Source organism: Heptranchias perlo, chromosome 6 (genome assembly GCF_035084215.1).
Source record: "Heptranchias perlo isolate sHepPer1 chromosome 6, sHepPer1.hap1, whole genome shotgun sequence".
Taxonomy (NCBI): domain Eukaryota; kingdom Metazoa; phylum Chordata; class Chondrichthyes; order Hexanchiformes; family Hexanchidae; genus Heptranchias; species Heptranchias perlo.
The window spans coordinates 39,851,795-39,877,722 of NC_090330.1; the positions used below are offsets into that span (position 1 = coordinate 39,851,795).

At 43.7% G+C, this 25,928-nt stretch overlaps 1 protein-coding gene across 4 annotated transcripts in view; it reads right to left on the reverse strand.

Moving 5' to 3' along the window:
- dync2h1 (dynein cytoplasmic 2 heavy chain 1) overlaps window positions 1–25,928 on the reverse strand; it is a 656,363-nt gene that overhangs the window by 338,712 nt on the left and 291,723 nt on the right. For all 4 annotated transcript variants that reach the window (XM_067986146.1, XM_067986147.1, XM_067986148.1 and 1 more), the window contains exons 69-71: window positions 18,731–18,865; window positions 15,496–15,639; window positions 12,702–12,791 (exon numbers count right to left, since the gene is read on the reverse strand). In XM_067986146.1, the coding sequence (XP_067842247.1) occupies window positions 12,702–12,791; window positions 15,496–15,639; window positions 18,731–18,865 (369 nt within the window). The remainder of the gene's footprint in view (window positions 1–12,701; window positions 12,792–15,495; window positions 15,640–18,730; window positions 18,866–25,928) is intronic.

Sequence of the window (25,928 nt, forward strand, 5' to 3'; positions counted from 1 at the left end):
ACACATCAAAATTCATAAAATATGCAGTGCAATCAAGGTTAGAATCTGTGCAGTATACTGTAGAGTATAAACAAGTCCTTTAGGGATAATTATATCCATAAGCTAGAATATTTAATGTGATTTGCTGAATAATGTCATTGTTACCTGCAATATAATCTGAGCTAGCAATACACTTTGATGTGACTTTTTAAGCTATAATAAAACAAAAGATTACTGCCCTCTGACATATCAGTGTGAGTACTGTTATATTCCAGAATGCAGTCTCTTATTTATAAATAAATTATATTGCAATAGTACAACAAACTTCACACTCAAGATATTTTCCATCAAATTGTACTGTAATTTGACTCTGGGTTCAATTATGATTCTTTGGTAAAAAGCAGAGTTTTCAGCTCATGCATATAAATGACATATGTCACCCTAAATGTCTCAGATCCTGTTAAATACACTATTTTTGATTGAAGTGGATAAATGAACAATTGCTAAAATGACACTTTTTAAAGACATTTTACAATTGATACCAAGGGAGAGGAGAGAAATGCAATGAAGCATAGCACTCCAACAGTGTGAAATATGAAAATATATCCTTCTGGAAAGCTAATTCCACTGATTGTGTAAATTAAATGATGCCTTGCAGCCAAGCCTGTTTCTTTCCATTATTGTAGAATGTGCACCAAATGGTGTCTGCTGTTAACAGGATATTGTTATACCAGAACATAAGGCTAAATTTCACAACATTTTGTTGCCTTAAGGCTCATGTGGGCACAATTCACATTTATGCTTTGAGGCATAATTTTATTTTGGCATTTTCTTCTTCTTTGCCTTAAGGCATTTCTAATGTGTTTCACTTTACCACGATGCCACTCCAATGCAGACAAATTAGTGATGTGGAAATGTAAAAGGTTGCTTCAAATCCAAGACCTTTAGGATATGAAGCAAAAAAACCCAGAAAAAACAAGCAGTACCTTAACAACTTCTAAGAAAGTGGAAAGCTCACTGCAGTGAGAGAGATCTGAACTTTCTGGTGGTTGATGTGATCCAGTAGAAGACCAAACTAATGAAAACTTAAACACAGCACCCCTAACTAGTTATTTTTTAAAGACATGACAAGAAATTGTCCTGTACACAGAAACTCATTCTAAAAAGGAAGGAAAGATGCCAAATATGGGAGTATTGAAGAAGATGTGGACTGAAAATCTGCCAAAGAAAAAAATCTCAGTTGTTGAGGGGTGCAGTCTCCCCTATACAACTTACATCAGAGGATAGGAGGGACTCTCCCTGCACATGGTGTTGGGAATCTTGACATTTTCACTGGCCCATAATTACGGTCCGACTCCACTTTGGAGTAAGAAAATGTGGAAGCATAAAATTCGCAATGTGTGTGTTGCTGTTGCTCTCTTGTATACAAGGTTGCTCCGTTGTGGCAGGATGAAAGATTCAGCAAAGCAATCTTCTTAAGGCCAGTGTGCTCTCCCCGCACCCTTCCACCCCCACAAAATCAAAAGACCTAAATCTGATTTTTGAAACATCAAAATGTGCACGCTATAATAGTTATTGAGGATTTGGCACTGGATAATGAGCCAGGGTATTTAGATCATAGCATCTGTCGCCTGTCAAAGAGTGACTGGCATTAAACTCAGAAAAAAAAAACATACTGAGGTATGTAGGACAATGCTACCAACTAACGGTCACATTTTGTATAAATTCCAGCTTAATCCTGCATCGGCGTGGATAAATGAGTCACGGGCATTGCTAGGGAAACTGACACACACATCATGATGACTTTCCTGGCATCAGTTACTGCTTGTACATTCATAGAATGGAAGCCTTTTTCTTTCATTGTGGAAATATAGATTCTTGGAAAGAAGCATCGGTAAGTAAGTGAGTAAAGTGTGTAAGAAAGTTCAGCAAAGGCAATTTTTTTTTTAAATGGTTCCCAGTTGCTGCCACAGGGAGATTAGGAAGTTTATGTGATGAGATGTCATCCTGAGCTGTGGTGAATTAAGGAACTACTCTGGGCATTGCTGACTATTACAACGGTTGCACAGGCAGGGAACTGTAAATATGCCAGCGAAATAGATGGTAAGTATAACATTCAATGCAAAATTGGTATGCACCTGAGACTCTAAAGTCTCTTAACACGTCACACAGGTTACACAGCATTTCCTTGTTAACACAAAATCTCTTAACACCGGTTGTCAGACTAATTAGTAAAACTAAAATGATGCCTAATAATCCTGAGGGTGTTTTTTTCTTCTGATTTCTAAAGGCCTGTACTGCCTGTTTGCAGCACCATTGTGAGATCTACAAAAAAGAACCAGCCATTTCATAGGTTGTTTACTGTTCAATTGAGTAACTGATTAGACAATGAAATAGAAAGTACATTTTTTTCTGTGACTAGAATCTCAATCTGTGCCAAAAAGGCCAATTGTGCAGTAAAGGATAATGTTTTGAGGCAGAATTTGATAGAATACACATCAAAACACAACATCAAAAACAAAATCTTTGAGGAACATTAGAATAGAATTTAGCCCACAGGTGAGTTTGTCATTATGTTGTCAACTAGCAGGCTTAGGCATTAGATCAATTGTCAAATTCAGCAAGCTTTAATTAATAATCAGGTCATCCCCAAACTCATTTGTTAAGAACAGCCAGCTCTTTATGAGAAGCGGGTATAAGTTCTTCCAACAATGGTTTTACAATATTAAACATTACATTCATTTACTCTTTATGAATAAATTTATGTTAAAGAATGGTAAAGCATATCAGAGAGATTTTGGGTGAGGTGGTTTTGAAACAACCAACTCCAAAAACTCATCTTCAGTGGTAACATGTTATCATGGCAAATCCATGCTGCAACAAAGAATTAGAATTAGAAATTACTTTTGGCAAAAGTAGCAGGCGAATATGACATTCCACAGTATGCTATTTTAACAGGAACATTACCTATTTGTTTTAAATGAGTTAATGCCTCGGTTAAAATAGCACACTGGAGAATGACATACAAATGCTTTAAGCAGTCATTTACTATTATCTCCAACAGTAATTTCAGCTTTGCATCTGCTACAGTGCAAATTTTTGATGAGTGGTTTTTGGACTATTTCCAATTTTCACCTGTTTTCATTTGTCTTCTCTTGATGTACGTGGGGTATAGCACCACAAGAGCCAGTGGCCCTCCTATACCTCATCCAAATAGTCATCTTTCACGTGTGAGACTAAACAGTGGAGGTCCGAGCGGAGGCGTTCGTGGCGGGGGGGCTCCGAAAATTGTGGATTCCCGGGGCGGGTCCGGAGCCCAGCTCCAACCTGTCCACTTCCAGGTTCCCCAGTGACGCGCTTAGATGCGACATGCGGGACTCCCGCCGGGATCCCACTTAAGGTAATTATTTTGATACTTCAGGTCGTTAGCAGACCTGATTTGTAGGATATTTTAGGAGGGGTGGGAATTTCATCTCAACGGAGAGCGTTTCCCCTACTGGGAGAAACACTCCCAGTTGAAATGGACGTGTTGTAGCCACCAGCCTGTGGCAGCTGCAAAGGTCCATTTGACAGGTCAGGGGGGAGACCCTCACTCATTGCAGGAGGCCACTCTGTCACTTGGAACAAAGTTTGGCCTGCACCACCCTCCTCCTAACACTAAAATTCACAAACTTGCAACCTCAACCACGTGTGCAGACACATTTACCTACCTTGCGGACCCCCTCAAACGTACATCTTCTGGATGGGGGCCGCCATTGCTGCAGTCATGACCTCCTCGGAGGACGAACAGCATCACCAGCCTCGCCGGCCATGCCGTCCACCTCTGACACGTGGAGCTCCACAACACAGTGCTGTGACACATCCACCTGCACAGCAGGAGGGAGGGCAACCGCAGAGAGAGATGCATCGCAGAAGGCACTAGCCTCGCCACAGGGTCTACAGACCGAGGCTCAGCTTCCTGGACCTCGCTGAGCAGCAGTGCACACGGAGGTTCAGAGTCACTCGACATGTAGTCGTAGACATCTGCGGCCTTCTTCATGCCGAGCTGCTCCCAGCTGACCCGAGCACCATCTTCTTACCTGTCGCTGTCAAAGTCACCACTGCCCTCAACAACTTCTCCTCCGCATCCTTTCAGTGTGCCACTGGGAACATCACCGGCATCTCAGTCGTCTGCATAAAAGAGCCCTGCAAATACGCCTACACCCACTCTGCAGTGACACAATGGGTGGCATCAGTTGTGGGTCTTCATGGTGATTCTCAGGAAAGGGCATTATTGCACAAACCAGACAAGATTTGGAAAGACATGGCAGTAGTGGTGATAACAATCTTTAATGATTTTTTGCAAAACAAACAAAAGTAAATCAAAAACATGGCATTTTGTCTTACACCCTTGTGCATCCCCTTTGTGCTCACAAAACCTTTGCCTTACATTTACGGGACCCCCTACGTGGTGCTACCCCTGTGGCTTCAGCAGAGGTAGTGGCAGGTTGTTCTTGTCCATGCCCTGACCGATGAGATGCTTTGCACTGACGCCCTCTGGGTTTCGGTGCCCGTGAGAGCCCCTCCAAAGACTGCTCCACCTGCACCTGTGCAGGGGCAGACTCGGCCACCTGGAGAGGGGGCAGCATTGTGGGTACTGATTGAGAGTGGGGCAACAGGTGAGACGTGGGAGCGCTTTGAGTGGCGTCCCCACTTCCATGTCCCCTTTCACCAGCATCCCTCTCCTGGCCCAGGCCCACATCACTCCTTCCACCCTGCTGGACGACAGTTTGGAGGACTTGTGTGAAGCCTTGGAAGGACAGTTGTAAGGTATCTGTCAGCCTGTTTAAGGCGGCAGAATGTTACTCACCCTGAATCCGAACGGCCGTTGTCAGAGCCTGAATGGACTCATTGTTGGGCCATGCTTGACGCTCGATGGAGGCTAGCCTTTCCTCCATCGCAGATATTCCGACATTCCCGCGACACTATTTCAGAGATGCCTTCATGTCCCTGTGACAGTATTCCACTCATGCAGGAGTTGGACTCCTCCATCCTCTGCGCGATTGTGGAGAGTGCGCGTGGCAACTGTTCCAGTACCTCGGCAATGTGCTGCTGGCCGTCGATGACTTTCCTTTTCACGGCTGGCCCCCAGGGTTCAGCATCTGGGTCCAGCTGAGCAGAGCCTGGAGAAGAGTGCTCTCACTGACGCGGACTCTCCACGGCTGCCCCTGCCACCAGAGTCTGCTCGTGCTCACATGTGCGTGGTGACTCACCATGTGCAAGTCCAATTAAGTGTGGACGGGGACCCACCGAGGTGTGTGTATCTGCGCTGGTGGATGGCTGGCTCATAAGTGACGATGCACCCTCAGAGGCTGGCAGGTCCTCTGAGGAATCACCCTCCACAGTCACGGCACTTGCAGATGGCCCTGCAAGAGAACAGAAAGCAATATTAAGGGTGTGGACAGATGTTGAGGTGCTGCAGATGCCAAGTGATGCTAAGATCATTCGCTATCATGAGTGCTGAGTTTTAGATTTCTGTCACCAGCGGCATGCGCACTCCCAGTCTCGGCGTCTGTCACGGACAGACACTCCAGCGTCCGGCTTATTTTGAGTGCCTGCTGCTCCGCATCCGTTAAAGCCACCTGGTGTGGCGGGCCCCCTCCAGTCCTTGCCCTCTCCCAGGCATTCTGGCATCTCTTCTCCTATCAAGGCAAAACACAGAGGCGTGATTGAGTGATGGTTGCATGGTGACCCGCTGCATACATTGGTGTGGGTGGGGGTGAACGTGAGGGAGATGCATGGGAGGGTGCGTGTGAGACATAGCCATGAGATTGTATGAGGATTGGGTTGCGTGGTTGTGTTCGAATGGGAACTGGGGCGATGAGTACATGCATGCAAGGTGAGGATGATAGTTGAGTGGATGTGAGGAGTGAAGCGAGAGCGTTGTGGTGGCAGTGCAGAAGGAGCTGTGTGGTGGTGGAGGTGATGTGGGAGAATGCGTAAGTATACTTACTTTGGCTGACCTGGTTAGGTCATTAAATCGCTTCCTGCACTGGACCCAGGTTCTGGACACATTGCCGCTGCTGGTGACCTCCTCGGCCACCTCCAGCCAGGCCTTCTTGGTGGCGGAGGGAGGACACCTCCTCCCATCTGATGGAAAAAAAATTTCCCCCCTCCTCCTCACCCCATCGAGCAGCACCTGGATTGAGGAGTCAGAGGACCTTGGAGCAGCCTTGCCTCTGGCCTGCTCCATGATCTAAAATTGGTTGTTTGCTGCAGGAGGAGCATAGGGCTCCTCTTGCTGACAGCCTGTGATGCGGGTGCGCAGTGCGCCCGCTGTGTAGGTCTAGAACGGGAAACCTGGAAACCAAGGTAAGCGCCTTCAATTAGGCTGCGATCGCATGCGGAGCACCCCGATTTCACTGGGCGCGTTACCCACGCGTCCAGTCGACCCCCCCCGCTGCCAACCCGCCTCCCTCCTAATATCGAGCCCTGAGTGTCTGTTGGTTATTTGACTGAGCCCAATCCTATCCTCATGCAACGTCTACAATTGCACACTTTCCAGCAGGGTTCATTGGATAGTAACATAATCTGATTTTCTCCTTCTAGTCAGGGGACAATGAAGTCTATTCCACTGTCTTCGCTCGTGTCCTGGTTGAGATCAGCTAACTCAGCGCACCTTGGGAATTGAACCTAGGACATTTCTAAGCTGTATGGTTAAGAACCACGCCACATGCTGTACCTTACATCATAAGCCTTCTCTCACCATCTATATTCACTTACCCAACAGCACTACTCCTACCTAAGCTGATATCAAAATCAAATCTAATACTAAAGGGCCAATTTTACAAAATCGCATTCCAAGTAAGGGGTCTCGCCCCCCAGGGAACGCACCAGGAGATTGCTGGCAGGTTTGCCACAATTCTCCATCCATTAAGAAGCAAACTTTTGTCTCTGGATCAACCAATAGTCAATGTTTTCTAAATTATGTATGTATATTTACTAAGGATTCAGTATACAAAGATCAAAAATCTCAATACTAGTGAATAGTTTCCATGTCAACGCAAAGCATGGCAAACCAAATATATTTTTTTCAAAAAATAGGCACTACGAAAGCATTCAGAATATTTGGATAACATTGAGTTTTCCATCATTTAACGCACATTTCATGAACATGCTGAAATAAAGTAATTCAATATTTTATAGAGTTGAACTTGGTTATTTAAAATTATTGCAATATCTATATTTTACTTTAACATTCTATTTCCCTTGGTAAATGAAGGGATTATGTTAAGTTTATTAGGCTGCCGACAAACATATGTTTCAGAGACCTAACTATTGAATTAAAATCTAAAGCAGCAGTTATTATTGTTTTGATAACATGACAGCCAGTGTCTAATGCAATTTCTGCACAAATAAATAGTATATTAAAATGTAAATGCTATTCCCATGTCTGTAAATGTTGAGAATATCTCACTCCAATAATTACTGAGCGCAGAAGGTTTCAGAAGTAACTTTTTACATGTTTTATTAGGATCATGGGTCCACGGTGCATCCAAACAATTCCTAACAGAAGACTCTTCTGTTAAATGATAGGTACTTGCTTCAAACTCTAATGGGATACAAATCCCATTCTTTGCTCAAGGTGTTGCCAACCAAGAAAACTATACCATTACACTGAAACTGCATATTTTTCAGTTAAAAGAGAGGATCGACAAAAGCACATCAATCTAATCTTAGACCTATAGATGTGCTGTAATACTGTGTGGCTGAAGGTATGCAGACCATCAGCAACACCCCGTTAAACCAGTTGAGGTTAGCTTCTAAAATATGGGGGGTAGGAGATTTAAAATCAAGACTACCCAGGATAATTACCAGAATTTTAGGCGGTGTGATTAATCAAGAGCGCGGATTTGTATTATTACATTGTATACTATGTGCTGTTATTTCTGTGAATAAAAGCCTTTCACCATACAATTTGTTTCTGTGTATGCACTGAAGCTCTACAAGTAAATCTCTACAGAAGTACACTGCCTGTAGCCTCGGCCAAGAAACAATTGCGTTTTCCGTTGCAACTTAATTCAATATTGATTTAAGATGGTCGAAAACTCCCAACTGCATAAGCAGAAAGTTCACCCATCGTGACATAGAGTCAATACCTAGCCTTCTCTAAAATTGGAAGGAGGAAAAATAAGATTCTGTAGATCACATCTCTTACTCATTTCTACACTACAAACAAGTCACAAGCCCATGTCACAAAAATCAACATTACAATTTCAAATTTTGATGCGCAAGAATAAAATGGATGGATTTTTAGAGGAAAAATTGTACTTTACCCCAGTAGCTTTAAGATCCTATAATTCCCTTATCCTTGAGTATTCTTGAAAAAATTGTATTTTCAAAAACTTACCTCTATTTTTAAAAATTATCCTAATTGGGGCTATTATCTTTTTACTGCTTCTGAAACTAAAGTGCTGAAGAATGTTGTTTTGGTACTTAGCTGCATCTCCCAGCTTCGTCTGCTGTTCCATTGAAATGTTTCAGAGCCAGCCTCGGAAATTATAAGATGCAAGATGGAGGCTCTAATCAGGCAGCCAATGCCAAATAATAAGTTTTAAATATAGAACAAGCTCAGTTATAATGCCCACTATAGTCAAATACCCTGCCAACATTCACCATCTAGGCTCACACATGCCATTGTGGGCAAAGTACCAGAGGGTGGTTAATGCTATGAATCAATACCTCAGCATGAATCGGGACCTCCAGAAGAGGAGGGGAGAAAATGGAAAACAGTCCCAATTAGAATGACTAGGTTTCAGTCCCTTGGCTGTGTATTACTTCGCACATGAGAGAAGCCATTTAGCCCATCTTAGTTTATCCATCCAGATAAACCCTAGTCTTCCCATTGTAGCAGCTAATCATTTCTTAAATAATTCCAGAATATTTGCCTCCACTACTCTCTATCTGGAACTCTATTCTATGTGTTGGTCACTCTTTGCGTGAAGAAGAACTTTCAATATCAATCCTAAACTCACCTTTTATTAGTTTGAATCCATGTCCTGTTGTCCTAACCTCACAATTTAATTCAAAAGTAATATTCGGGATTTGCCTTTTCCATTCCATTAACTATCTTATATGCCTTTATAGGGTCACCTCTTAGATTTTCAAGTTCAAAAGCACATATTTTCCTCCTACCTTTGACCCTTGTGGCCATTCTCTCCACTGCCTTCAGTGCTTGAATGTCTACCCTGTTTCGCAGCAACCAAAACTGGAAACAGTATTCAAGGTGCAGTCTGACCAGAGCACTGTAGAGCTTGATCATGACTTCCTCTGACTTCTATTATAGTATTTTGACTACGCACTTCAACATTCTAATGACTTTGTTGATTGTTGCTCTGCATTTGTTGGACAGGTCTAGTGCTGAGTCCAAGACTCCTAGATCTCTTTCAACTTCAGCCGTGGCTATTTCAACACTGTCATGGAGTACGTGCATCACCAATTTTCCTTCCTATTCATGTCTGCTTTAAATTTCACCTGCCATTGTTCTGCCCACTTTTGTATATTTTTCCAACTCATTCTGTAATTTTTGAGCTGCTTCCTTCAATTTCATTGCCCCTCCTATTTTGGCATTAGCTGGAAATCTAACCAATTTGCACTGAGTTTCTCAATCCAAGTCAACAGCAAAATACTGCGGATGCTGGAAATCTGAAATAAAAACAGAAAATGCTGGAGAAGCTCAGCAAGTCAGGCAGCATCTGTGGGGAAAGAAACAGAGTTGACGTTTCAGGTCGAAGACCTTTTGTCAGAACTGGAAGAACCTTTCTGACTGAAGGTCTTCGACCTGAAATGTTAACTCTGTTTCTTTCTCCACAGACGCTGCCTGACTTGCTAAGCTTCTCCAGCATTTTCTGTTTTTCTCAGTCCAAGTCGTTGATGTAAATTAGAAACAGCAGTGGTCCTAGCAGAGTCTTTGACACCCAACCCAGAACTCCTCTCTTCCACCCCACCCCGCCAATACAACTCCGCTAACAAATATCTATTGTTTTCTACCCTTTAGTCAATTTTTTTTAATCCGTTCTCAATAATCATCCTGAATTCCCTCAGATTTGAGCTTAACAAAATGCCTTTTCTTTGGAATTTTGTCAAATGCCTTTTAAAAGTCCAGAACATCATGTTATACAGTTTTCCACAGCCACTTGGAATGGTACTTCTCCAAAGTAGTCGAGGAGGCTGAATAGGAAGCATTTTCCTCTTCCGTATCCATGTTGACTGCTGTTTATTAGATTATTGTACAGATAATCCTCAAGTTCACTTCTGATAATCAATTCCATTTGGTTACATGGAACTGAAGTCATTTCAATCAGCTCTCATCTAGGCAACTGGACAGAGTGTCGCACATGATCTGAAGAGTAAGCAAAAAGTGACAGATCCTCACTCTTCAGAAGCTTGTGTGTGTTGAACAATCATGGTGCAGCATGCGAGGACAATGTGAGTTTTGAGCTTAGTTTTATTTTCATCAGTAGCTGCTAGCTCCAAACTGAAATGATGCCAAAGCAAAATGAGTGACCTGCCCAAATTTACAAGAAACAATTGTACCTTTCTTTGCAGTTTGATTCAATATTGTTTTGAGAAGGTTGAAAACTCTCAAATACATAGCAAAAAGTCCAAGTTCAGTTTTAAAAAAAATTATGTTGTGCACCAACAGCTTGGTCAAAAAGATGGTTTTGATAAGGTTTTTAAAAGATAAAGATAGAGAGAGGAGAAGCAGAGAGGTTTTAGAGGGGGAGTTCCAGAGGGTAGGGCCGAGGTGGCTGAGGGTTCTGCTATCAATGGGGGAAGGGAGCATTCAGAAAAAAACAGAATTGGAAGATCGAATTGGAAGATCGAAGATACAGCAATTTTAGAGTGTCAGCATGGCTCAGTTGATAACACTCTCACCTCAGTCATTTAAGTTGTGGGTTCAATCCCTACCCCAGGGTTTGAGTGCAAAATATTGTCTAACAGTGCAGTACTGAGGGAGTGCTGCACTGTCAAAGGTCCTGCATCTCAGATGAGATGTTAAACTAAGGCCTTGTTTGTCTGTTCCAGTCGTCCAGGTGGACATTAAAAGATCACATAGCACTATTTAGAAGAAAAGCAAGGTGTCATGGCCAACATAACTTCCCTGATCCAATACCCCAAGAACAGATCAATTAATCATTAATCTCACTGCTAGTTGTAGAATCTTGCTGAGTGTAAAACAGCTGCCACAAATGACCTACATAAAAACAGTAAGTACCACATCAAAATAGTTCAAATGAAGCACCTTGGGTGTGACTGTAGATGTGTGATAAATCACTGTATATAAATATAGTTCTTTCTTTTCTTTCTGTTGCTATGTTATTACCTATGTAGTTCATTGGATAGATTCATTCCTATTTCAGATGCTGATTTCCATTTCTTTTGTTCACTGTGAATGGCAAAGTGGAAGCTGATGGCTGCTACTGTATGTAATTTGTACCTGGTCATTTCCATCCTGAAAATTGGCCATTGTTAAGTAATTAATGGAAGTTTGAGTAATCAAGAGTTAATTTCCACTGGTGGTGAACTTAAATGAATTTAATTGAACTGTCAGCAGAAAATAAACCCAATGGTCGGATTTGGTCAGGCTAACATTAAACCCTTGCTCAGTGGGAGATAAATCCAAAACAGGAAAAGAAGGAAGAAAATGTCTTAAAAACAAATCAACCTCATCGGCACCCGGTGGAGCTTGGTTTCACTAGCAATGCTCTGTCAAAAGGTGAGCCTTCAGCACGTTCAATTAACTGAATACTTCTGTGCTTACAGGATAGATCTTTGTACAAACAACTTTGTAGCAGACATCAGCATCTAAATGCAAGATAAAAAATGTGGATTCTGTAGCACTTTACATTTTGCCATGAGAGGGGCTAACTCTAAACTCACTCTCCTGCTGAGGTGACTATCCTTTTGTGGCATGCACAACTGCTAACTCCCTTGGTTGGAGATGATCCAGGTTCATTGTCAATTGAGATATGAGGGGCCAACCTCTCTAATTCGGGTTTAAGTCAAGGACTCTTCCTTTAATCTATAGTACAAAGATCTATTCTGTAAGCACAGAAGTATTCAATTGGTGAACATGCTGAAGACTCACCTTTTATCAGAGCTTTATTAGTGCAACCGAGCTCCACCGGGTGCCGATGAGGTTGGCTTGGGTGAAAGGACCTATAACTTAAGCTAGAGCAAACAGACACTGGTGCTGGCCACAAATACCTATGGCACTACAAGGGTACACAAATATATTTGTATGTTCGCCTTCTGACCAATAAGCAAATTAGGTAGCATTCTCACAACTAAAATGATGAGGCTTTGCCCCACAAATAAATGGTTGGAAAACAAATACGTCAAGATCAGATATCTAAAATTGCACAATTTTTTCAAAAACAATACAGCTAGAATCATATAATTGCTACAGCATGGAAGGAGGCCATTCGGCCCATTGAGTCCGTGCCGGCTCGCTGCAAGAGCAATCCAGCTAGTCCCACTCCCCCGGCCTATCCCCGTAGCCTTGCAAATTTTTTCCCTTCAAGTACTTATCCAATTCCCTTTTGAAAGCCGTGATTGAATCTGCCTCCACCACCCCCTCAGGCAGTGCATTCCAGGTCACAACCACTCGCTGCGTAAAAAAGTTTTTTCTCATGTCGCCTTTGGTTCTTTTGCTAACAATCTGCAGTGGTTACTCTTACCTTAAACAGTGAACGGCAAATATATTCATAGACCAAAGTTTTCAGGGTACCAATCAGTGCTGTGATTCGGATATCTGTGTTTTCAGATTCCTAATGAGTAAAATAAATGGATCATGAAACTAAAAATATTATTTCAGTACAAAAACACATACTTGTATTTATTTAAATACTAGTAGATCTCCTGAGGCTTTGCTCATGGTGAGTCAGAGGATTCCCTGTTTTATAACAATAGGAATGTTTCTGTCATTTAATGCATTACACAAGTGCCACTGATTTAGTGACTGAAAGTGTCAAATTCCATTTTTATTAAATGACATTCTGGAAATTTCCTTGGTACTTTGGGGATTGAATTCTACAGCTCTGCCCATTATAATGTGAATGAGTGGCATTTATTTTAAATATATATTTCTTTACCTTTATATAATTTTTAGCTCTTATTTTTAAAGCTGAGAAAACACAGCAAAATGGCAAGCAAAATGTGCCAACTGGAGGTAGGTATCTGGTATTTATCAATGCTGGGAACAAGGAATGGGGCTCAGCTGTACATGGGAGCAATGGGGATGATTCTGGGCTTCAATAGCACTGGAGGATGGCACTGTGCTGTGGTATCACTAGGGAATGGTCCTGGGGTTTGTCAGAACTGGGGTGGGAGTCCTGGTGTTGACAGTACTGCAGTAGGCCTGCTGAGGTGCAACAGCATGGGGGAGTGTCCTTTGATCTGGTATCACTGTGGAAGGGAACCTGGAGTTTGGCAAAACTGGAGAAAGTGAACCTCAGGTTTGGCACAACTGGGATTGAATGTGAGGTTTGGCTCACTGGTGGATTCCTGGCATCAGTCAGCAGTGAATGAAAAGGCTTTGACAGCAATGATGGGGGAATCTTATTTCTGGCAGCACTGGTGATTTTATAAGGGAAATGAGTGTTTTGTGATGTCTTCCTAGATGTGTAATTGCGTGTCTGTCTATCTCTATCTGTTTCTGCGTGAGGCTGTAAGGAAATCTAAACATTCTGATTACTCACTATCAGAAAAACACCTCTTGGAAGTGCTTACACACAATAATGGCGGAGGAAATCTGTACCACTGGAGACTTCTACCAAGAGTATTGTACCACAAGCTTCAGGCATTCAGGCAATTGTCCAAAACAATAGTCAGAAAGCCTCCAGCTGGATAAAACAAGGCCAGCAGGATGAGTAGTGTTTCCAGGTCTTTGCTGCAAACAACTTCTCAGATCTTCTAATCCGAAGGGGCTGTGCACAAGCACCAAGTCCCACTTCTTGTGGGCCGTGCTACTTTTCAACCTCCGCCAAGTAAAGACTCAGGAAAGTGAGGTGGGAAGCGTGTTGACTCCCGTTTCATTTGTATTACTTTTTAGTTTGTGTCTACTCCATGCGCAAGTGACCCCACCCCTCTTTAAAGAAACCTTCCGAAGTGCGTATGGAGCACAAAAGGGATGGAGTCTCAGCATCACAGATCTTTGCCGTTTTTCAGTCTGCTTTGTGCCAGTATGTATGCATATCTGGGTGCAAAGCAGAGGAAACATAGCCCCTAGAAAATTTCAGTTACTAAGGTGGGAAAAAATGGCAGCCAAAAATGTTCCAAAAAGCATTTTGAATGACTGGATTGGATCACCACATTTTGTTTTAAATTGGTAGGTTCACCTCACTGGTCATCAAGACTGGTTGCTTTCATAAGTCCTTCGTAATTAATCATCAGCAATTTTCTTAATTCGTAAGTGGTATTTGATCCATATGTTCCCAAGCTGATTTTCTGCTGTTTTACTCTGAGCCAATCAACAAAGTATTATAGCAAAAGAATGACAGCTAAAGTGTAACAAACAGGAAGTTCGTTCTACACGCAAGAATTTTTATATATATACACACTAGTCGATCTCCTGTGACATTGCACAAGACCAGGTGCATTATTTAGGTCAAGCAGGGTTAGAGGGCAGAGGTATAATTGGACCCAAATGGGCAAGGAGGCGGACAGTGGGCGAGGAGGCGGTTAGTGGGCGAGGAGGCGGACGGAGAATGGATCACGAGGACGGATACGGGCACAAAGGCAAGGAAAGTAGCTGAGCTGAGCTTCCCTCCACGAGGCCCAGATTTTCATCTTGGTGAGGGGAAGGAGGGGTAAAGAGTGCTCTGTTCTTTCTCCCGTCCAGAAGTTTAGATTTACTGAGTGGGTGGAGGGGAAGGCTGCTAAGCATTTATGAGCAGTGGGAGGGGGATGTGCAGAATTTATGCTCTGTTTGGTAAGCACATTCAAAGGTAGGGCTGGACAGGGAAGACATTCTATTGAGGGGGAACTGTTGGGGAAGATATTTAGTGGGAGAGGTGAGGGGAGGATTTGCTCTGGTCCAAATGCCTCTTAAAAGGAACAGATATATGTTTGCCTGCCCAATTGGTTAGATAACCTACCTTTGGCATGTGGAGCACAATGAATTAACTACTTTTAAATTTTCAATACAAACAACCAAAATTTCATATTGAACGTTTGTATAAACTATTCAGTGTTTGATTATGAAAACATACTATTGTAGCCGTTTTACTGTGTAATAACCATTTCCAAATGTGTACGGGTACCTTTTTCATTGCTGAGATGAACAATATTCTAATTGGTAAACTGTTACAAAACTGTCAAATCAATCCAAAAGGTAAGAATATTATTTTAAATTTTTTTTTTATGTTTGTGTTCAGGTTGTTAGCAAACAAACAATGTTCATCTTTGCTACGTCCTTGTAATAGATGAAAATTTAATCCAGCTTCAAAGCATTCTGCTAAGTTGAAAACATACCTTCCTGCTCTTTAAGGATCGCTGGAAGAGTCTAAGAAAGGCTGCCAGACTAAAGCGATACATATTATTAATTTTGGAAAGATCAGTGATAATAAAGAACATCTTGCTGGCGGTCTCAGCAAGTGGAAGAAATCCATCCCTCTCCTGTAAGTAAGAAAAATTACAGTCAACCATTGTTGCTATCCACACACAGCAGTGTATAACAATAAACTAAGAACATAAGAAATAGGAGCAGGAGTAGGCCATACGGCCCCTGGAGCCTGCTCCACCATTCAATAAAATCATGGCTGATCTTCGACCACAACTCCACTTTCCCACCCGATCCCCATATCCCTTGATTCTCTTAGTGTCCAAAAATCTATCTATCTCAGTCTTGAATATACTCAATGACTGAGCATCCACAGCCCTCTGGGGTAGAGAATTCCAAAGATTCACAACCCTCTAAGAAATTTTTCCTCATCTCGGTCCTAAATGGCCGACTCCTTTTATTGAGACTATGACCCCTAGTTCTAGACTCTCCAGCGAGGGGAAACAGCCACTTAGCAGCTACCCTGTCATGCCCTCTAAGAATTTTATACATTCCAATATCACCTCATTCTTCTAAACTCCAGAGAATACAGGCCCATTCTACATAATATCTCCTCATAGAATAACCCTCTCATCCCAGGAATCAATCTAGTGAGCCTTCGTTACACCCCCTCTAAGGCAAGTATATCCTTCCTTAGGTAAGGAGACCAAAACTGTACACAGTACTTCAGGTCTGGTCTCACCAGGGCCCTATAATTGCAGCAAGTCCTCTTTACTCTTATATGCCAACCCCCTTGCAATAAAGGCTAACATACCATTTGCCTTCCTAATTGCTTGCTGTACCTGCATGTTAACTTTCTGTGATTTGTGCACAAGGACACCCAAATCCCTCATTTCTTAGTCTCTCACCTTTTAAAAAATATTCTGCCTCTCTATTCTTCGTACCAAAGCGGATAATTTCACATTTTCCCACTTTATACTCCATGTGCCACCTTCTCGCCCACTCACTTGACCCGTCAATATCCCTTTGCAGCCTCTTTGCGTCCTCCTCACAGCTTACTTTCCCACCTCGCTTTATATCATCAGCAAACTTGGATACATTACATTCGGTACCCTCACCTAAGTCATTGATATATATTGTAAACAGCTGAGGCCCAAGCACTGATCCTTGCGACACAAAGGAAGGTGGTAGTGGTTGCTGGATGCCGATCATCTTAGCCCCAGGACATTGCTGCAGGAGTTCCTCAGGGCAGTGTCCTAGGCCTAACAATCTTCAGCTTCTTCATCAATGACCTTCCCTCCATTATAAGGTCAGAAATGGGGATGTTCGCTGATGATTGCACAGTGTTCAGTTCCATTCACAACCCCTCAGATAATGATGCAGTCTGTGCCCGTATGCAACAAGACCTGGACAACATCCAGGCTTGGGCTAATAAGTGGCAAGTAACATTCGTACCAGATAAGTGCCAGGCAATGACCATCTCCAACAAGAGAGAATCTAACCACCTCCCCTTGACATTCAACGGCTTTACCATCGCCAAATCCCCCCAACATCAACATCCTGGGGGTCACCATTGACCAGAAACTGAACTGGACCAGCCACATAAATACTGTGGCTACAAGAGCAGGTCAGAGACTGGGTATTCTGTGGTGAGTGACTCACCTCCTGACTCCCCAAAGCCTTTCCACCATCTACAAGGCACAAGTCAGGAGTGTGATGGAATACTCTCCACTTGCCTGGATGAGTGCAGCTCCAACAACACTTAAGAAGCTTGACACTATCCAGGACAAAGCAGCCCGCTTGATTGGCATCCCATCCACCACCCTAAACATTCACTCCCTTCACCACCAGCGCACCGTGGCTGCAGTGTGTACCATCTACAGGATGCACTGCAGCAACTCGCCAAGGCTTCTTCGACAGCACCTCCCAAACCCGCAACCTCTACCACCTAGAAGGGCAAGGGCAGCAGACACATGCAAACAACACCACCTGCACGTTCCCCTCCAAGTCACACACCATCCTCACTTGGAAATATATCGTCGTTCCTTCATCGTCGCTGGGTCAAAATCCTGGAACTCCCTACCTAATAGCACTGTGGAAGTACCTTCACTACACGGACTGCAGCAGTTCAAGGCGGCGGCTCACCACCATCTTCTCAAGGGCAATTAGGGATAGGCAATAAATGCTGGCCTTGCCAGCAACGCCCACATCCCATGAACGAATTAAAATAAACCCCACTAGTTACAACCTGCCAACCCAAAAATGACCCATTTATTCCTACTTTCTCTTTTCTGTCCGTTAACCAATCTTCAACCCATGCTAATATATTGCCCATGAGCCCTAATCTTGTGTAACAGCCTCTCGTGTGGCACCTTATTAAATGCCTTTTCAAAATCCAAATATGCTACATCCACTGGTTCCCCCTTATCTACCCTGCTAATTACACCCTCAGAAATTCTAATAGATCTATTAAACACGATTTCTCTTTCATAAAACCGTGTTGACTCAGCCTAATCATATGATTCTCTAAGTGCCCTCTTACTACGTCCTTAATTACAGATTCTAGCATTTTCCCTACTACTGATGTCAGCCTAACTGGCCTTTGGTTCCCCGTTTTCCCTCTTCCCTCCTTTCTTGAATAGCGGTGTTACATTTGCTACCTGTCAATCATATGAAGCACCTTAATTTTATTAAAAGGGGGGCAAAGCTGCCAAAAGTTGAAGTGTAAGAATAGCCACTTTCTAGCATGCAGGACTATAACACCACTCATATATATATTCAAACATCGATTAGTGAAGACTGAATACAGTGCCATTGCCAGCCATGCCTACAAAAGTTTCTGAATTTGAGAGTACTGTGACTTGGCCAATACTGGAAATGGGACACATTTTATTTATTTCACTTCTTCCAATTTAAAAATATACCCAGTTTCTTTCATTTATAATAAAATTATTAAAGAATTCAATAGAAATGTTGTAGATGGGGACAGATACAGTAAAACTATTATTTTTAAACAATTTAATTGTAACTATAGTTGAATAAGTATGCTTTTTAACAATTAAACAAACATATATAAAAAAGGTACTTTCAACATTTCAAACTTAATTAAAAATTAAAATACATACCATTGTCAGAGTATTCTTTACTTTTTTTTAAATTTAATTGTATAAATTCTTTGACTATAAATTTTAAAAATCCACACAATACCTGATCTAAAGAGACTTGTAATCTGAATGACTCATTGAGAGATTCCTGGATTAGTGCACTGCTGGCCTTGGTCTGATTGAGAGACTCTATGAGCCCCTTGTTTTCCAATATATTTCCTTGGGAAGTTGCCAGTGTCTGTGAAAAATGACATATAAATATTTCTTTAACTCATTTCTGTGAACTCTACTCATCCCTTTCACTAGCATAAAAAAGCAGATTTAGATTTGAACAAACTGCTCGATAATATAAAACTATCTTTGTTTGTACTGCTATATACATTTTTGGGAGGGTATAGATTCCATTTATTTTTACACCAGTCTCTTCCTTCCATGCACCTTCAGAAGCTGAGAAACCAGCCTGAACATTTCCAGGTCTCTACCAAAACGATTAGCAGGTGCACAAAGAGCAGCCTAAGTTTGACTCTTGGATTTTTATTATTAATCTTGCTGTGGCCAAGATTAGAAACAACATTTAACCTGCATGTTTCACTTTGCTGGTGCAAATGCCAATGCTCCAACACACTATGATTTTTCAACCAAATCGGCACTGCAAGTAACATTAACATTCATGGTTGTTTAGTGGCACAGCATGTTGGAGCTCCAATGCTGGTGTCAGAGTGACAGAATGCAGATTTATATCTGAATTTCCTTATATCTTGAGCGATCAATCTCAGTCACACTGTCAAATTGGTGCACAAAGAGGAGGGTCAGGAATCTTCCGGCCTAGACAGAAAGACAAATCACAGCAGGAATTACCTTAGCACTCGCATTCATCTGCTACCAGCCCATCACCCATCAACATTTGCAGAGGCACAGGAGCAGTTCCACTTACCACCCATTAGATCAAGGTATGACAAGTGATACAAGGAGATCAAAAGAGAGCAAAATGTAACAAAAAAATTATATAAATCACAAACATAAGCTCCTAGACAAAAGTGCACCATGAAATTTCAGTACAGTATTGCAAAAAAAGCATAAACTGTATTAGGGCATTAATAAATATTTGTTGATTACATGTTTTGGATTATATTGGTTGATCTCACACTTCTAGTATGTGGTCTGGAGCACAGTTGTGATGTTCAGCCTTTCCCTTTTAAAGTCATTGCTCCAGCACTGAGGTCAATCAGAGTTTAATTCCTTATTGGTGAAAGAAGTTTGCAGATTGTCAGGTAGTTGTAGATTTCTGGCTCCAGGTCAGAAAAAAGCAGCATGTATTTCTTTATCCTTTTAATACTTGTATTAAATATATCAATATACCTTTTTAGAACTTCTAACTTTCACAAAAAAAACCATGATGTTAGTATGATAGCTATATAGTTATTTAGCTAGTAAACCAAATGTAATCTTACAATGATTGTGTTCTAGTGATGCAAGAATAGAATTTTATTGTCATGATATAACATTATGTCCATGTATTAGGTTTTTTTTGTGGCTCTTCTCAGGACAATTCTGATTTTGAGCTCAAGCCCACTCTAGGGCCATGATCTTAACCTAACTCACCCGGCAAGAATGGGACAGGTTTGGGTTGGCCACCCATCCAGACCAATTTTAATGTGTAAAATTGGCCAGGGTGTAAAACGAGTCGCTGACCTGATCCAGTCAGTTTCCCGCCGGGGGCTGCTTAGGTTACAATTACCCCTTAGGACTAGAACACATAAATCTATGCTGATGGTCCGTGCAATACTGGGCAAGTGCTGCATTGTCAGAGGTGTTATCCATTGGATGAGATGTTAAACCAAAGCCCTCTCTACCTGTTCCATTGGTTCCCATTAAAGATCCTATAGCAGTATTTGAAGAAAAACAGGCAGTTCTCCAGATGTCAACATCCCTCCCCCCTCAACCAACAGCAACAAAAACAGATTAACTGATCATTCACCTCTGTTCTTTGTGTGCTTAAAATGGCTGCTGTGTTTACCAACATAACAACAGTCACTGTATTTTAAAGTAATTCATTGTGCTTTGAAGCATTTCTGAGGCAAGTGTTAAGGTGAATATAAATGCAAATCTTTGTTTCTTTTACACACACTTTACTACTTCTAAAGTTGAAATCAGAATCAAATAAATGATAATGATAGACACTAGTTTCCTCTGGTGCACAAACACAGTCTGTGATAGGCCAATTTGTAGTTGCACCCAGAGGTTAGCTTGTGTCTGGAAGGAAAGAAAACTGTTAAAATGGAGGCCAGGTACTAGATATTCCATTTTCTCCATTTTTGTGGCAATAAGTTGACAGGCCAAGAGCTCATTGATATATTTAAATCTTGTCCATATGCTCATTCTGGCATTTTAAAAGCAAATGCATAAAAAAAACCACAATAGCATTCTGTACCCTATATAGGGATTCAGCAACCAGAGGTGTTTTAAAGGACTGTAAAAAGCATCAGTGATTTTAAAGCACTGGAACAAGCACCAATGAAGGGATGAAAGGATTTCTAGTTTGCAGGCACATCATGATTATTTTTCTCATGACGTTATTGAAGATGACCCTTGGTTGCAGGCTCCAGTGTTCCTATTACTATTAAAACTAAATTTGCATATCAATAATAAGCTGTTCCAGCAGGCAACAGTGATTCTGGGCATTTAGCCAGTTTATTTGTCCCCAATTTATCACAATTTTAAAGATGGAGGAAACAAACTCACGTCACTGAATGCGTCATTTTACTTTTGGGTAGACTTTTGAAGTTTAATTCTCCATTTTCAGCCAATTAGATCAATGCCACTTTCACAGGCATGCTAAATTACAATTAATACATTCTGGTGTAGATGGCTTATCCCCTTCAAAATAGGGTTTAAAAATAGTCCTGCTAATCTGATACTCGTGATCGCAATCTGAAGATTAATTCGACTTTCTTGGTTCACGTAATCGCGTATTCTTATCACACAAGAATGACTATTGCAAATTGACTTTACACAGACTTTTCTGCAATTCGCTGCTCACAACCGAACACACTAATTACTTCCAAAGCTTTAACACAATGCAGATCACGTAAACATAGTCAACCATACGTGAAATCACTAACAACTAAATTTAGAAGCATTAAATTTACATCAAGGGCATTTTCAATTACAACAAACTGCAGAGCAGATTCGGGCCAAAATCATATTTCCCAAGTGCTGGGATTGCTTTTTAAACTTCAGTTTGAAAGTGTAATGAAAAGGTTTGAAAATAAAAGTGAATTAAAAGGAATTTATCAAAGCGTTTTCTTGCCCTGATGCAGGAGAGATCCTGATAATAAGCCATCCAGAAATATGCAAAATATAAGGGGGTTCAATGTAAAATGAAGGTGAGAAAAGACAATCACGCCAATCAATGACCAGTGTCAGGGAATGAGTACTTCGTCTTTCGATGATGCGCACGCGCGGGACGGTGATCACACCACGCATGCGCATCGAAGGCCACCAGCTTTGTTCGCTGCAGTCCACAAAAGCCGCCGATGCAGGTAGCCGTAAGGGAGGAAGAGAGCAGAGGCAGGAGCCCAGAAGAGGGATAGGGGCAAAACAGCAGCACGGTGAGGGGAGGTGGAAAGGGGTGAAGCAGGAGCATGGGGGCAGGGCAGCGGGGGGGGGGAGGGGTGGGGGGAGGGAAGAAGCAGGAGTCCGGGGGATGGGGGGCAGAAAGCAGGAGCTCTGGGGGTGGGAAGGAGAAAGTGATCCAAGTCTAAGGAGTGGGGGGGAAAGAGAGGGAGAACATGTTCCAGACGGAGAGATGGATCATATTCTACCCCCACCCGTTAGACCTGGATCACGCTCTTGAGCGTGAAGGACAGTGAGTTGATTTCTCGGAAAGCTCGGCGCATGCGCAGCAAGTTACATCATCAGACACATTGGGCTCGATTTTAGCACCCGTGATCGGGTGCGTTCCTGGCAGGGGGGCTACGAAAATCGGGGATTCTCGGGGCGGGGCGGGAGCCCGGCTCCAACCTGCCCCATTTCCCGGTTCCCCACTGACGCGCTCACGTGCGCGCGCAGCCCCCGCATGTGGGACCTGCGCCAGCAATTAAAGCCGGCGGGGTGCCACTTAAGCTATTTATTTAGGTATTTCAGGTCGTTTACAGACCTGATTAAGGAGATATTTTAGGAGGGTTGGGATTTTGCAAACAACTGGGACTGTTTCCCGTACTGGGGGAAACACTCCCAGTTCAAATGGACATGTTGCAGCCATCAGCCTGTGGCAGCTGCAAATTGACAGGTGGGTGGGAGGGGGGGTGGTGGAGACCCTCACTCATTGCAGGAGGCCACTCTGTCACCATGGACAAAGTTTGGCCTCCACCACCCTCCTCCTAACAATAAAATTCACCAACTTGCACACTTACCCCGGTGTCCAGACACATGTACCTACCTTGCGGACCCCCTCAGATGTGCATCTTCCGGATGGGGGCCGCCGTAGCTGCAGTCATGACCTCCTCGGAGGGCGAACAGCATCACCAGCCTCGCCGGCCACGCCGTCCACCTCTGACACGTGGAGCTCCACAACACAGTGCTGTGACACATCCACCTGCACAGCAAGAGGGAGGACAACCGCAGAGAGATGCGTCGCAGAGGGCACTACCCTCGCCACAGGGTCCACAGACCAAGGCTCAGCTTCCTGGACCTCTCTGAACAGCAGTGCACACGGAGGCTCAGAGTCACTCGACATGTAGTCGTGGACATCTGCAGCCTCCTTCATGCCGAGCTGCTCCCGGCTGGCCCGAGCACCATCTTCTTACCTGTCGCCGTCAAAGTCACCACTGCCCTCAACAACTTCTCCTCCGCATCCTTCCAGGGTGCCACCGGGGACATCACCGACGTCTCTCAGTCGTCTGCACAAAAGAGCCCTGCAAATACACCTACACCCACTCTGCAGTGACACAATGAGTGGCATCAGGTGTGGGTCTTCATTGTGATCCTCAGGAAAGGGCATTATTGCACAAACCAGACAAGATTCGCAAAGACGTGGCAGTAGTGGTGACAATATAATATGTAATGTAAGGTGATCAGAAATTAAATATAAGTAAAAACCATGACAAACCCTCAAACACCCTTGTGCATCCCCTTCATGCTCACGACACTTACGCTTCCTACTGCATATATGTGATGCATGCCCTGGGGCTGCAGCACAGGTAGTGGCAGGTTGAGTGAGGCTGACTGTGAAAGAGATGCATGAGGGGGTGAGTATGAGATAGAGCCATGAGATTGTATGAGGATTGGGTTGAGTGGTAGTGGTGGGATGAGTAGTGTTGGCTGTGCAGAAGGAGATGTGGGGTGGGGGCGGTGATGTGGCAGATGGAGTGTAGGGGAATGAGTAAGTGTACTCACTTTGGCTGACCGACTTTGGTCATTGCAGCACCTCCTCCACTGTATGCAGGTGCGCGATATATTGGTGGTGCAGGTGACCTCCTCTGCCACCTCGAGCCAGGCTTTCTTGGTGGCAGAGGCAGGCCGCTTCCTCCCGCCTGCCGGGGGGAAGATCTCTGTCCTCCCCCTCCTCCCCCTCCTCCTCACCCCATCCAATAAAAGCTGGAGTGAGGCAGCATTAAACCTGGGAGCAGCCTTCCCCCTGGGCTGCTCCATGCTGTAATTTTTCCTATTTCTTGCAGCATCAGTCAGTGGAGGACTGCCCCTTTAAATAGAGCTCCTCCAGCTGACAGACCTTACTGCGCATGCGCAGTCCGCCCGCCGCGCAGCTTAGCAGCGGGGAACCCGGAACAACAGGTAAGTGGATCCAATCAGCCTGCGATTGCGCGTGAGGCAGACTGATTTCACCGGGCGCGTTACCCACGCGCCAAATCGACACCACACCGCGAACCCGCCGCCATGGTAATATCGGGCCCAGTGTCTCAGTGACCGCCCCCCCCACCCAACCTCACTTTCTACCCAATATACCTGAAAACAGTCCATGGCCCACACACAATATCCCATCAGTCACCGCAGCTCTCTCAGAGTGTTTAGTTTGACGGGAGTGATTAGTGACAGTGTGGGTACTTCTGATTTTCAATCGACACGTGACGTCCTCCTGCACATGCGCCGGGCCACCTGATGACGTCACTCTCAGCGCATGCTAAAAAGGTGCGACTCCGCTAGTGACATCACTTCCAATGATTCACCCTCACCCGTTCTCATTGGCCTCACAAAACCAACCTTGCAGCTCAAATTGTGTAAAATAGTCAATGCTGTGGATATGTCATATTCAGCCTCACAGAGAAACGGCTAGAGCATCCCACATGATCATGCAGTGCTCATTCGCGGGGCCACATATTTGAAGGGGCCCACAAGTCAATTGCTGGGTTGACCAAGCGTGGAGTGTTTTCAGAGTCAAAGTGAACTCCATGTTTGAACCTCTCCGATCAGGTTTCGGCCCTAACCAAAGTCAACAGTGGCATCCCCTATGACTGTGGCTGTGGTGCACTATTCCTCCTCATCTTTATTTCAGTAGCTTTTAAACACAGTCGACCGCACCATCTTTCTCCAACGCCTCTCCTCTGTCGTCCAGCTGAATGGGAAAGCCCTTGCTTTGTTCCACTATTACCTATCCAGGCAAAGCCAGATAATCTCTTATAATCCAGATAATCTCTCTTCCCATCCCCGCACGGTTACCTCTGGAGTCCCCCATGGATCTATCCTTGGCCCCATCCTATTTCTCATCTACATGCTGTCCCTTGGTGACATCATCCGAAGATATGACGTCAGGACCCACGTGTATACTGACGACACTCAGCTCTACCTCACCACCACTACCTCTCTTGACTCCTCCACTGCTTCTGTGTGGTCAGGCTGCTTGTCCAACATCCAGTCTTGGACGAACTGCAAATTCCTCCAATTAAACATTGGGAAAACCAAAAGACATTGTCTTCGGTCCCCGCCACAAGCTCCGTTCCCTCGCTACTGATTCCATCCCCCTGCCTGGCTACTCTCTCAGGCTAAAACAAACTGTTCGTAACCTCAACACACTATTTGACCCTGAGCTGAGCTTCCATCCCCATATCCTCTCCATCACAAAGACCACCTGCTTCCACCTCCACAACATTGCCTGTCTCAGCCCCTGCTTCAGCCTATCTACTGCTGAAAGCCTCATCCATGCTTTTGTTATCTCCAGACTCGACTATTCCAATGCTCTCCCGGCCAGCCTCCCATCTTCCACCCTCAAAATACTTGAGCTAGTCCAAAACTCAGCTGTACGTATCCTAGCTCGCAGCAAGTCTCGTTCCCCATCACCCCTGTGC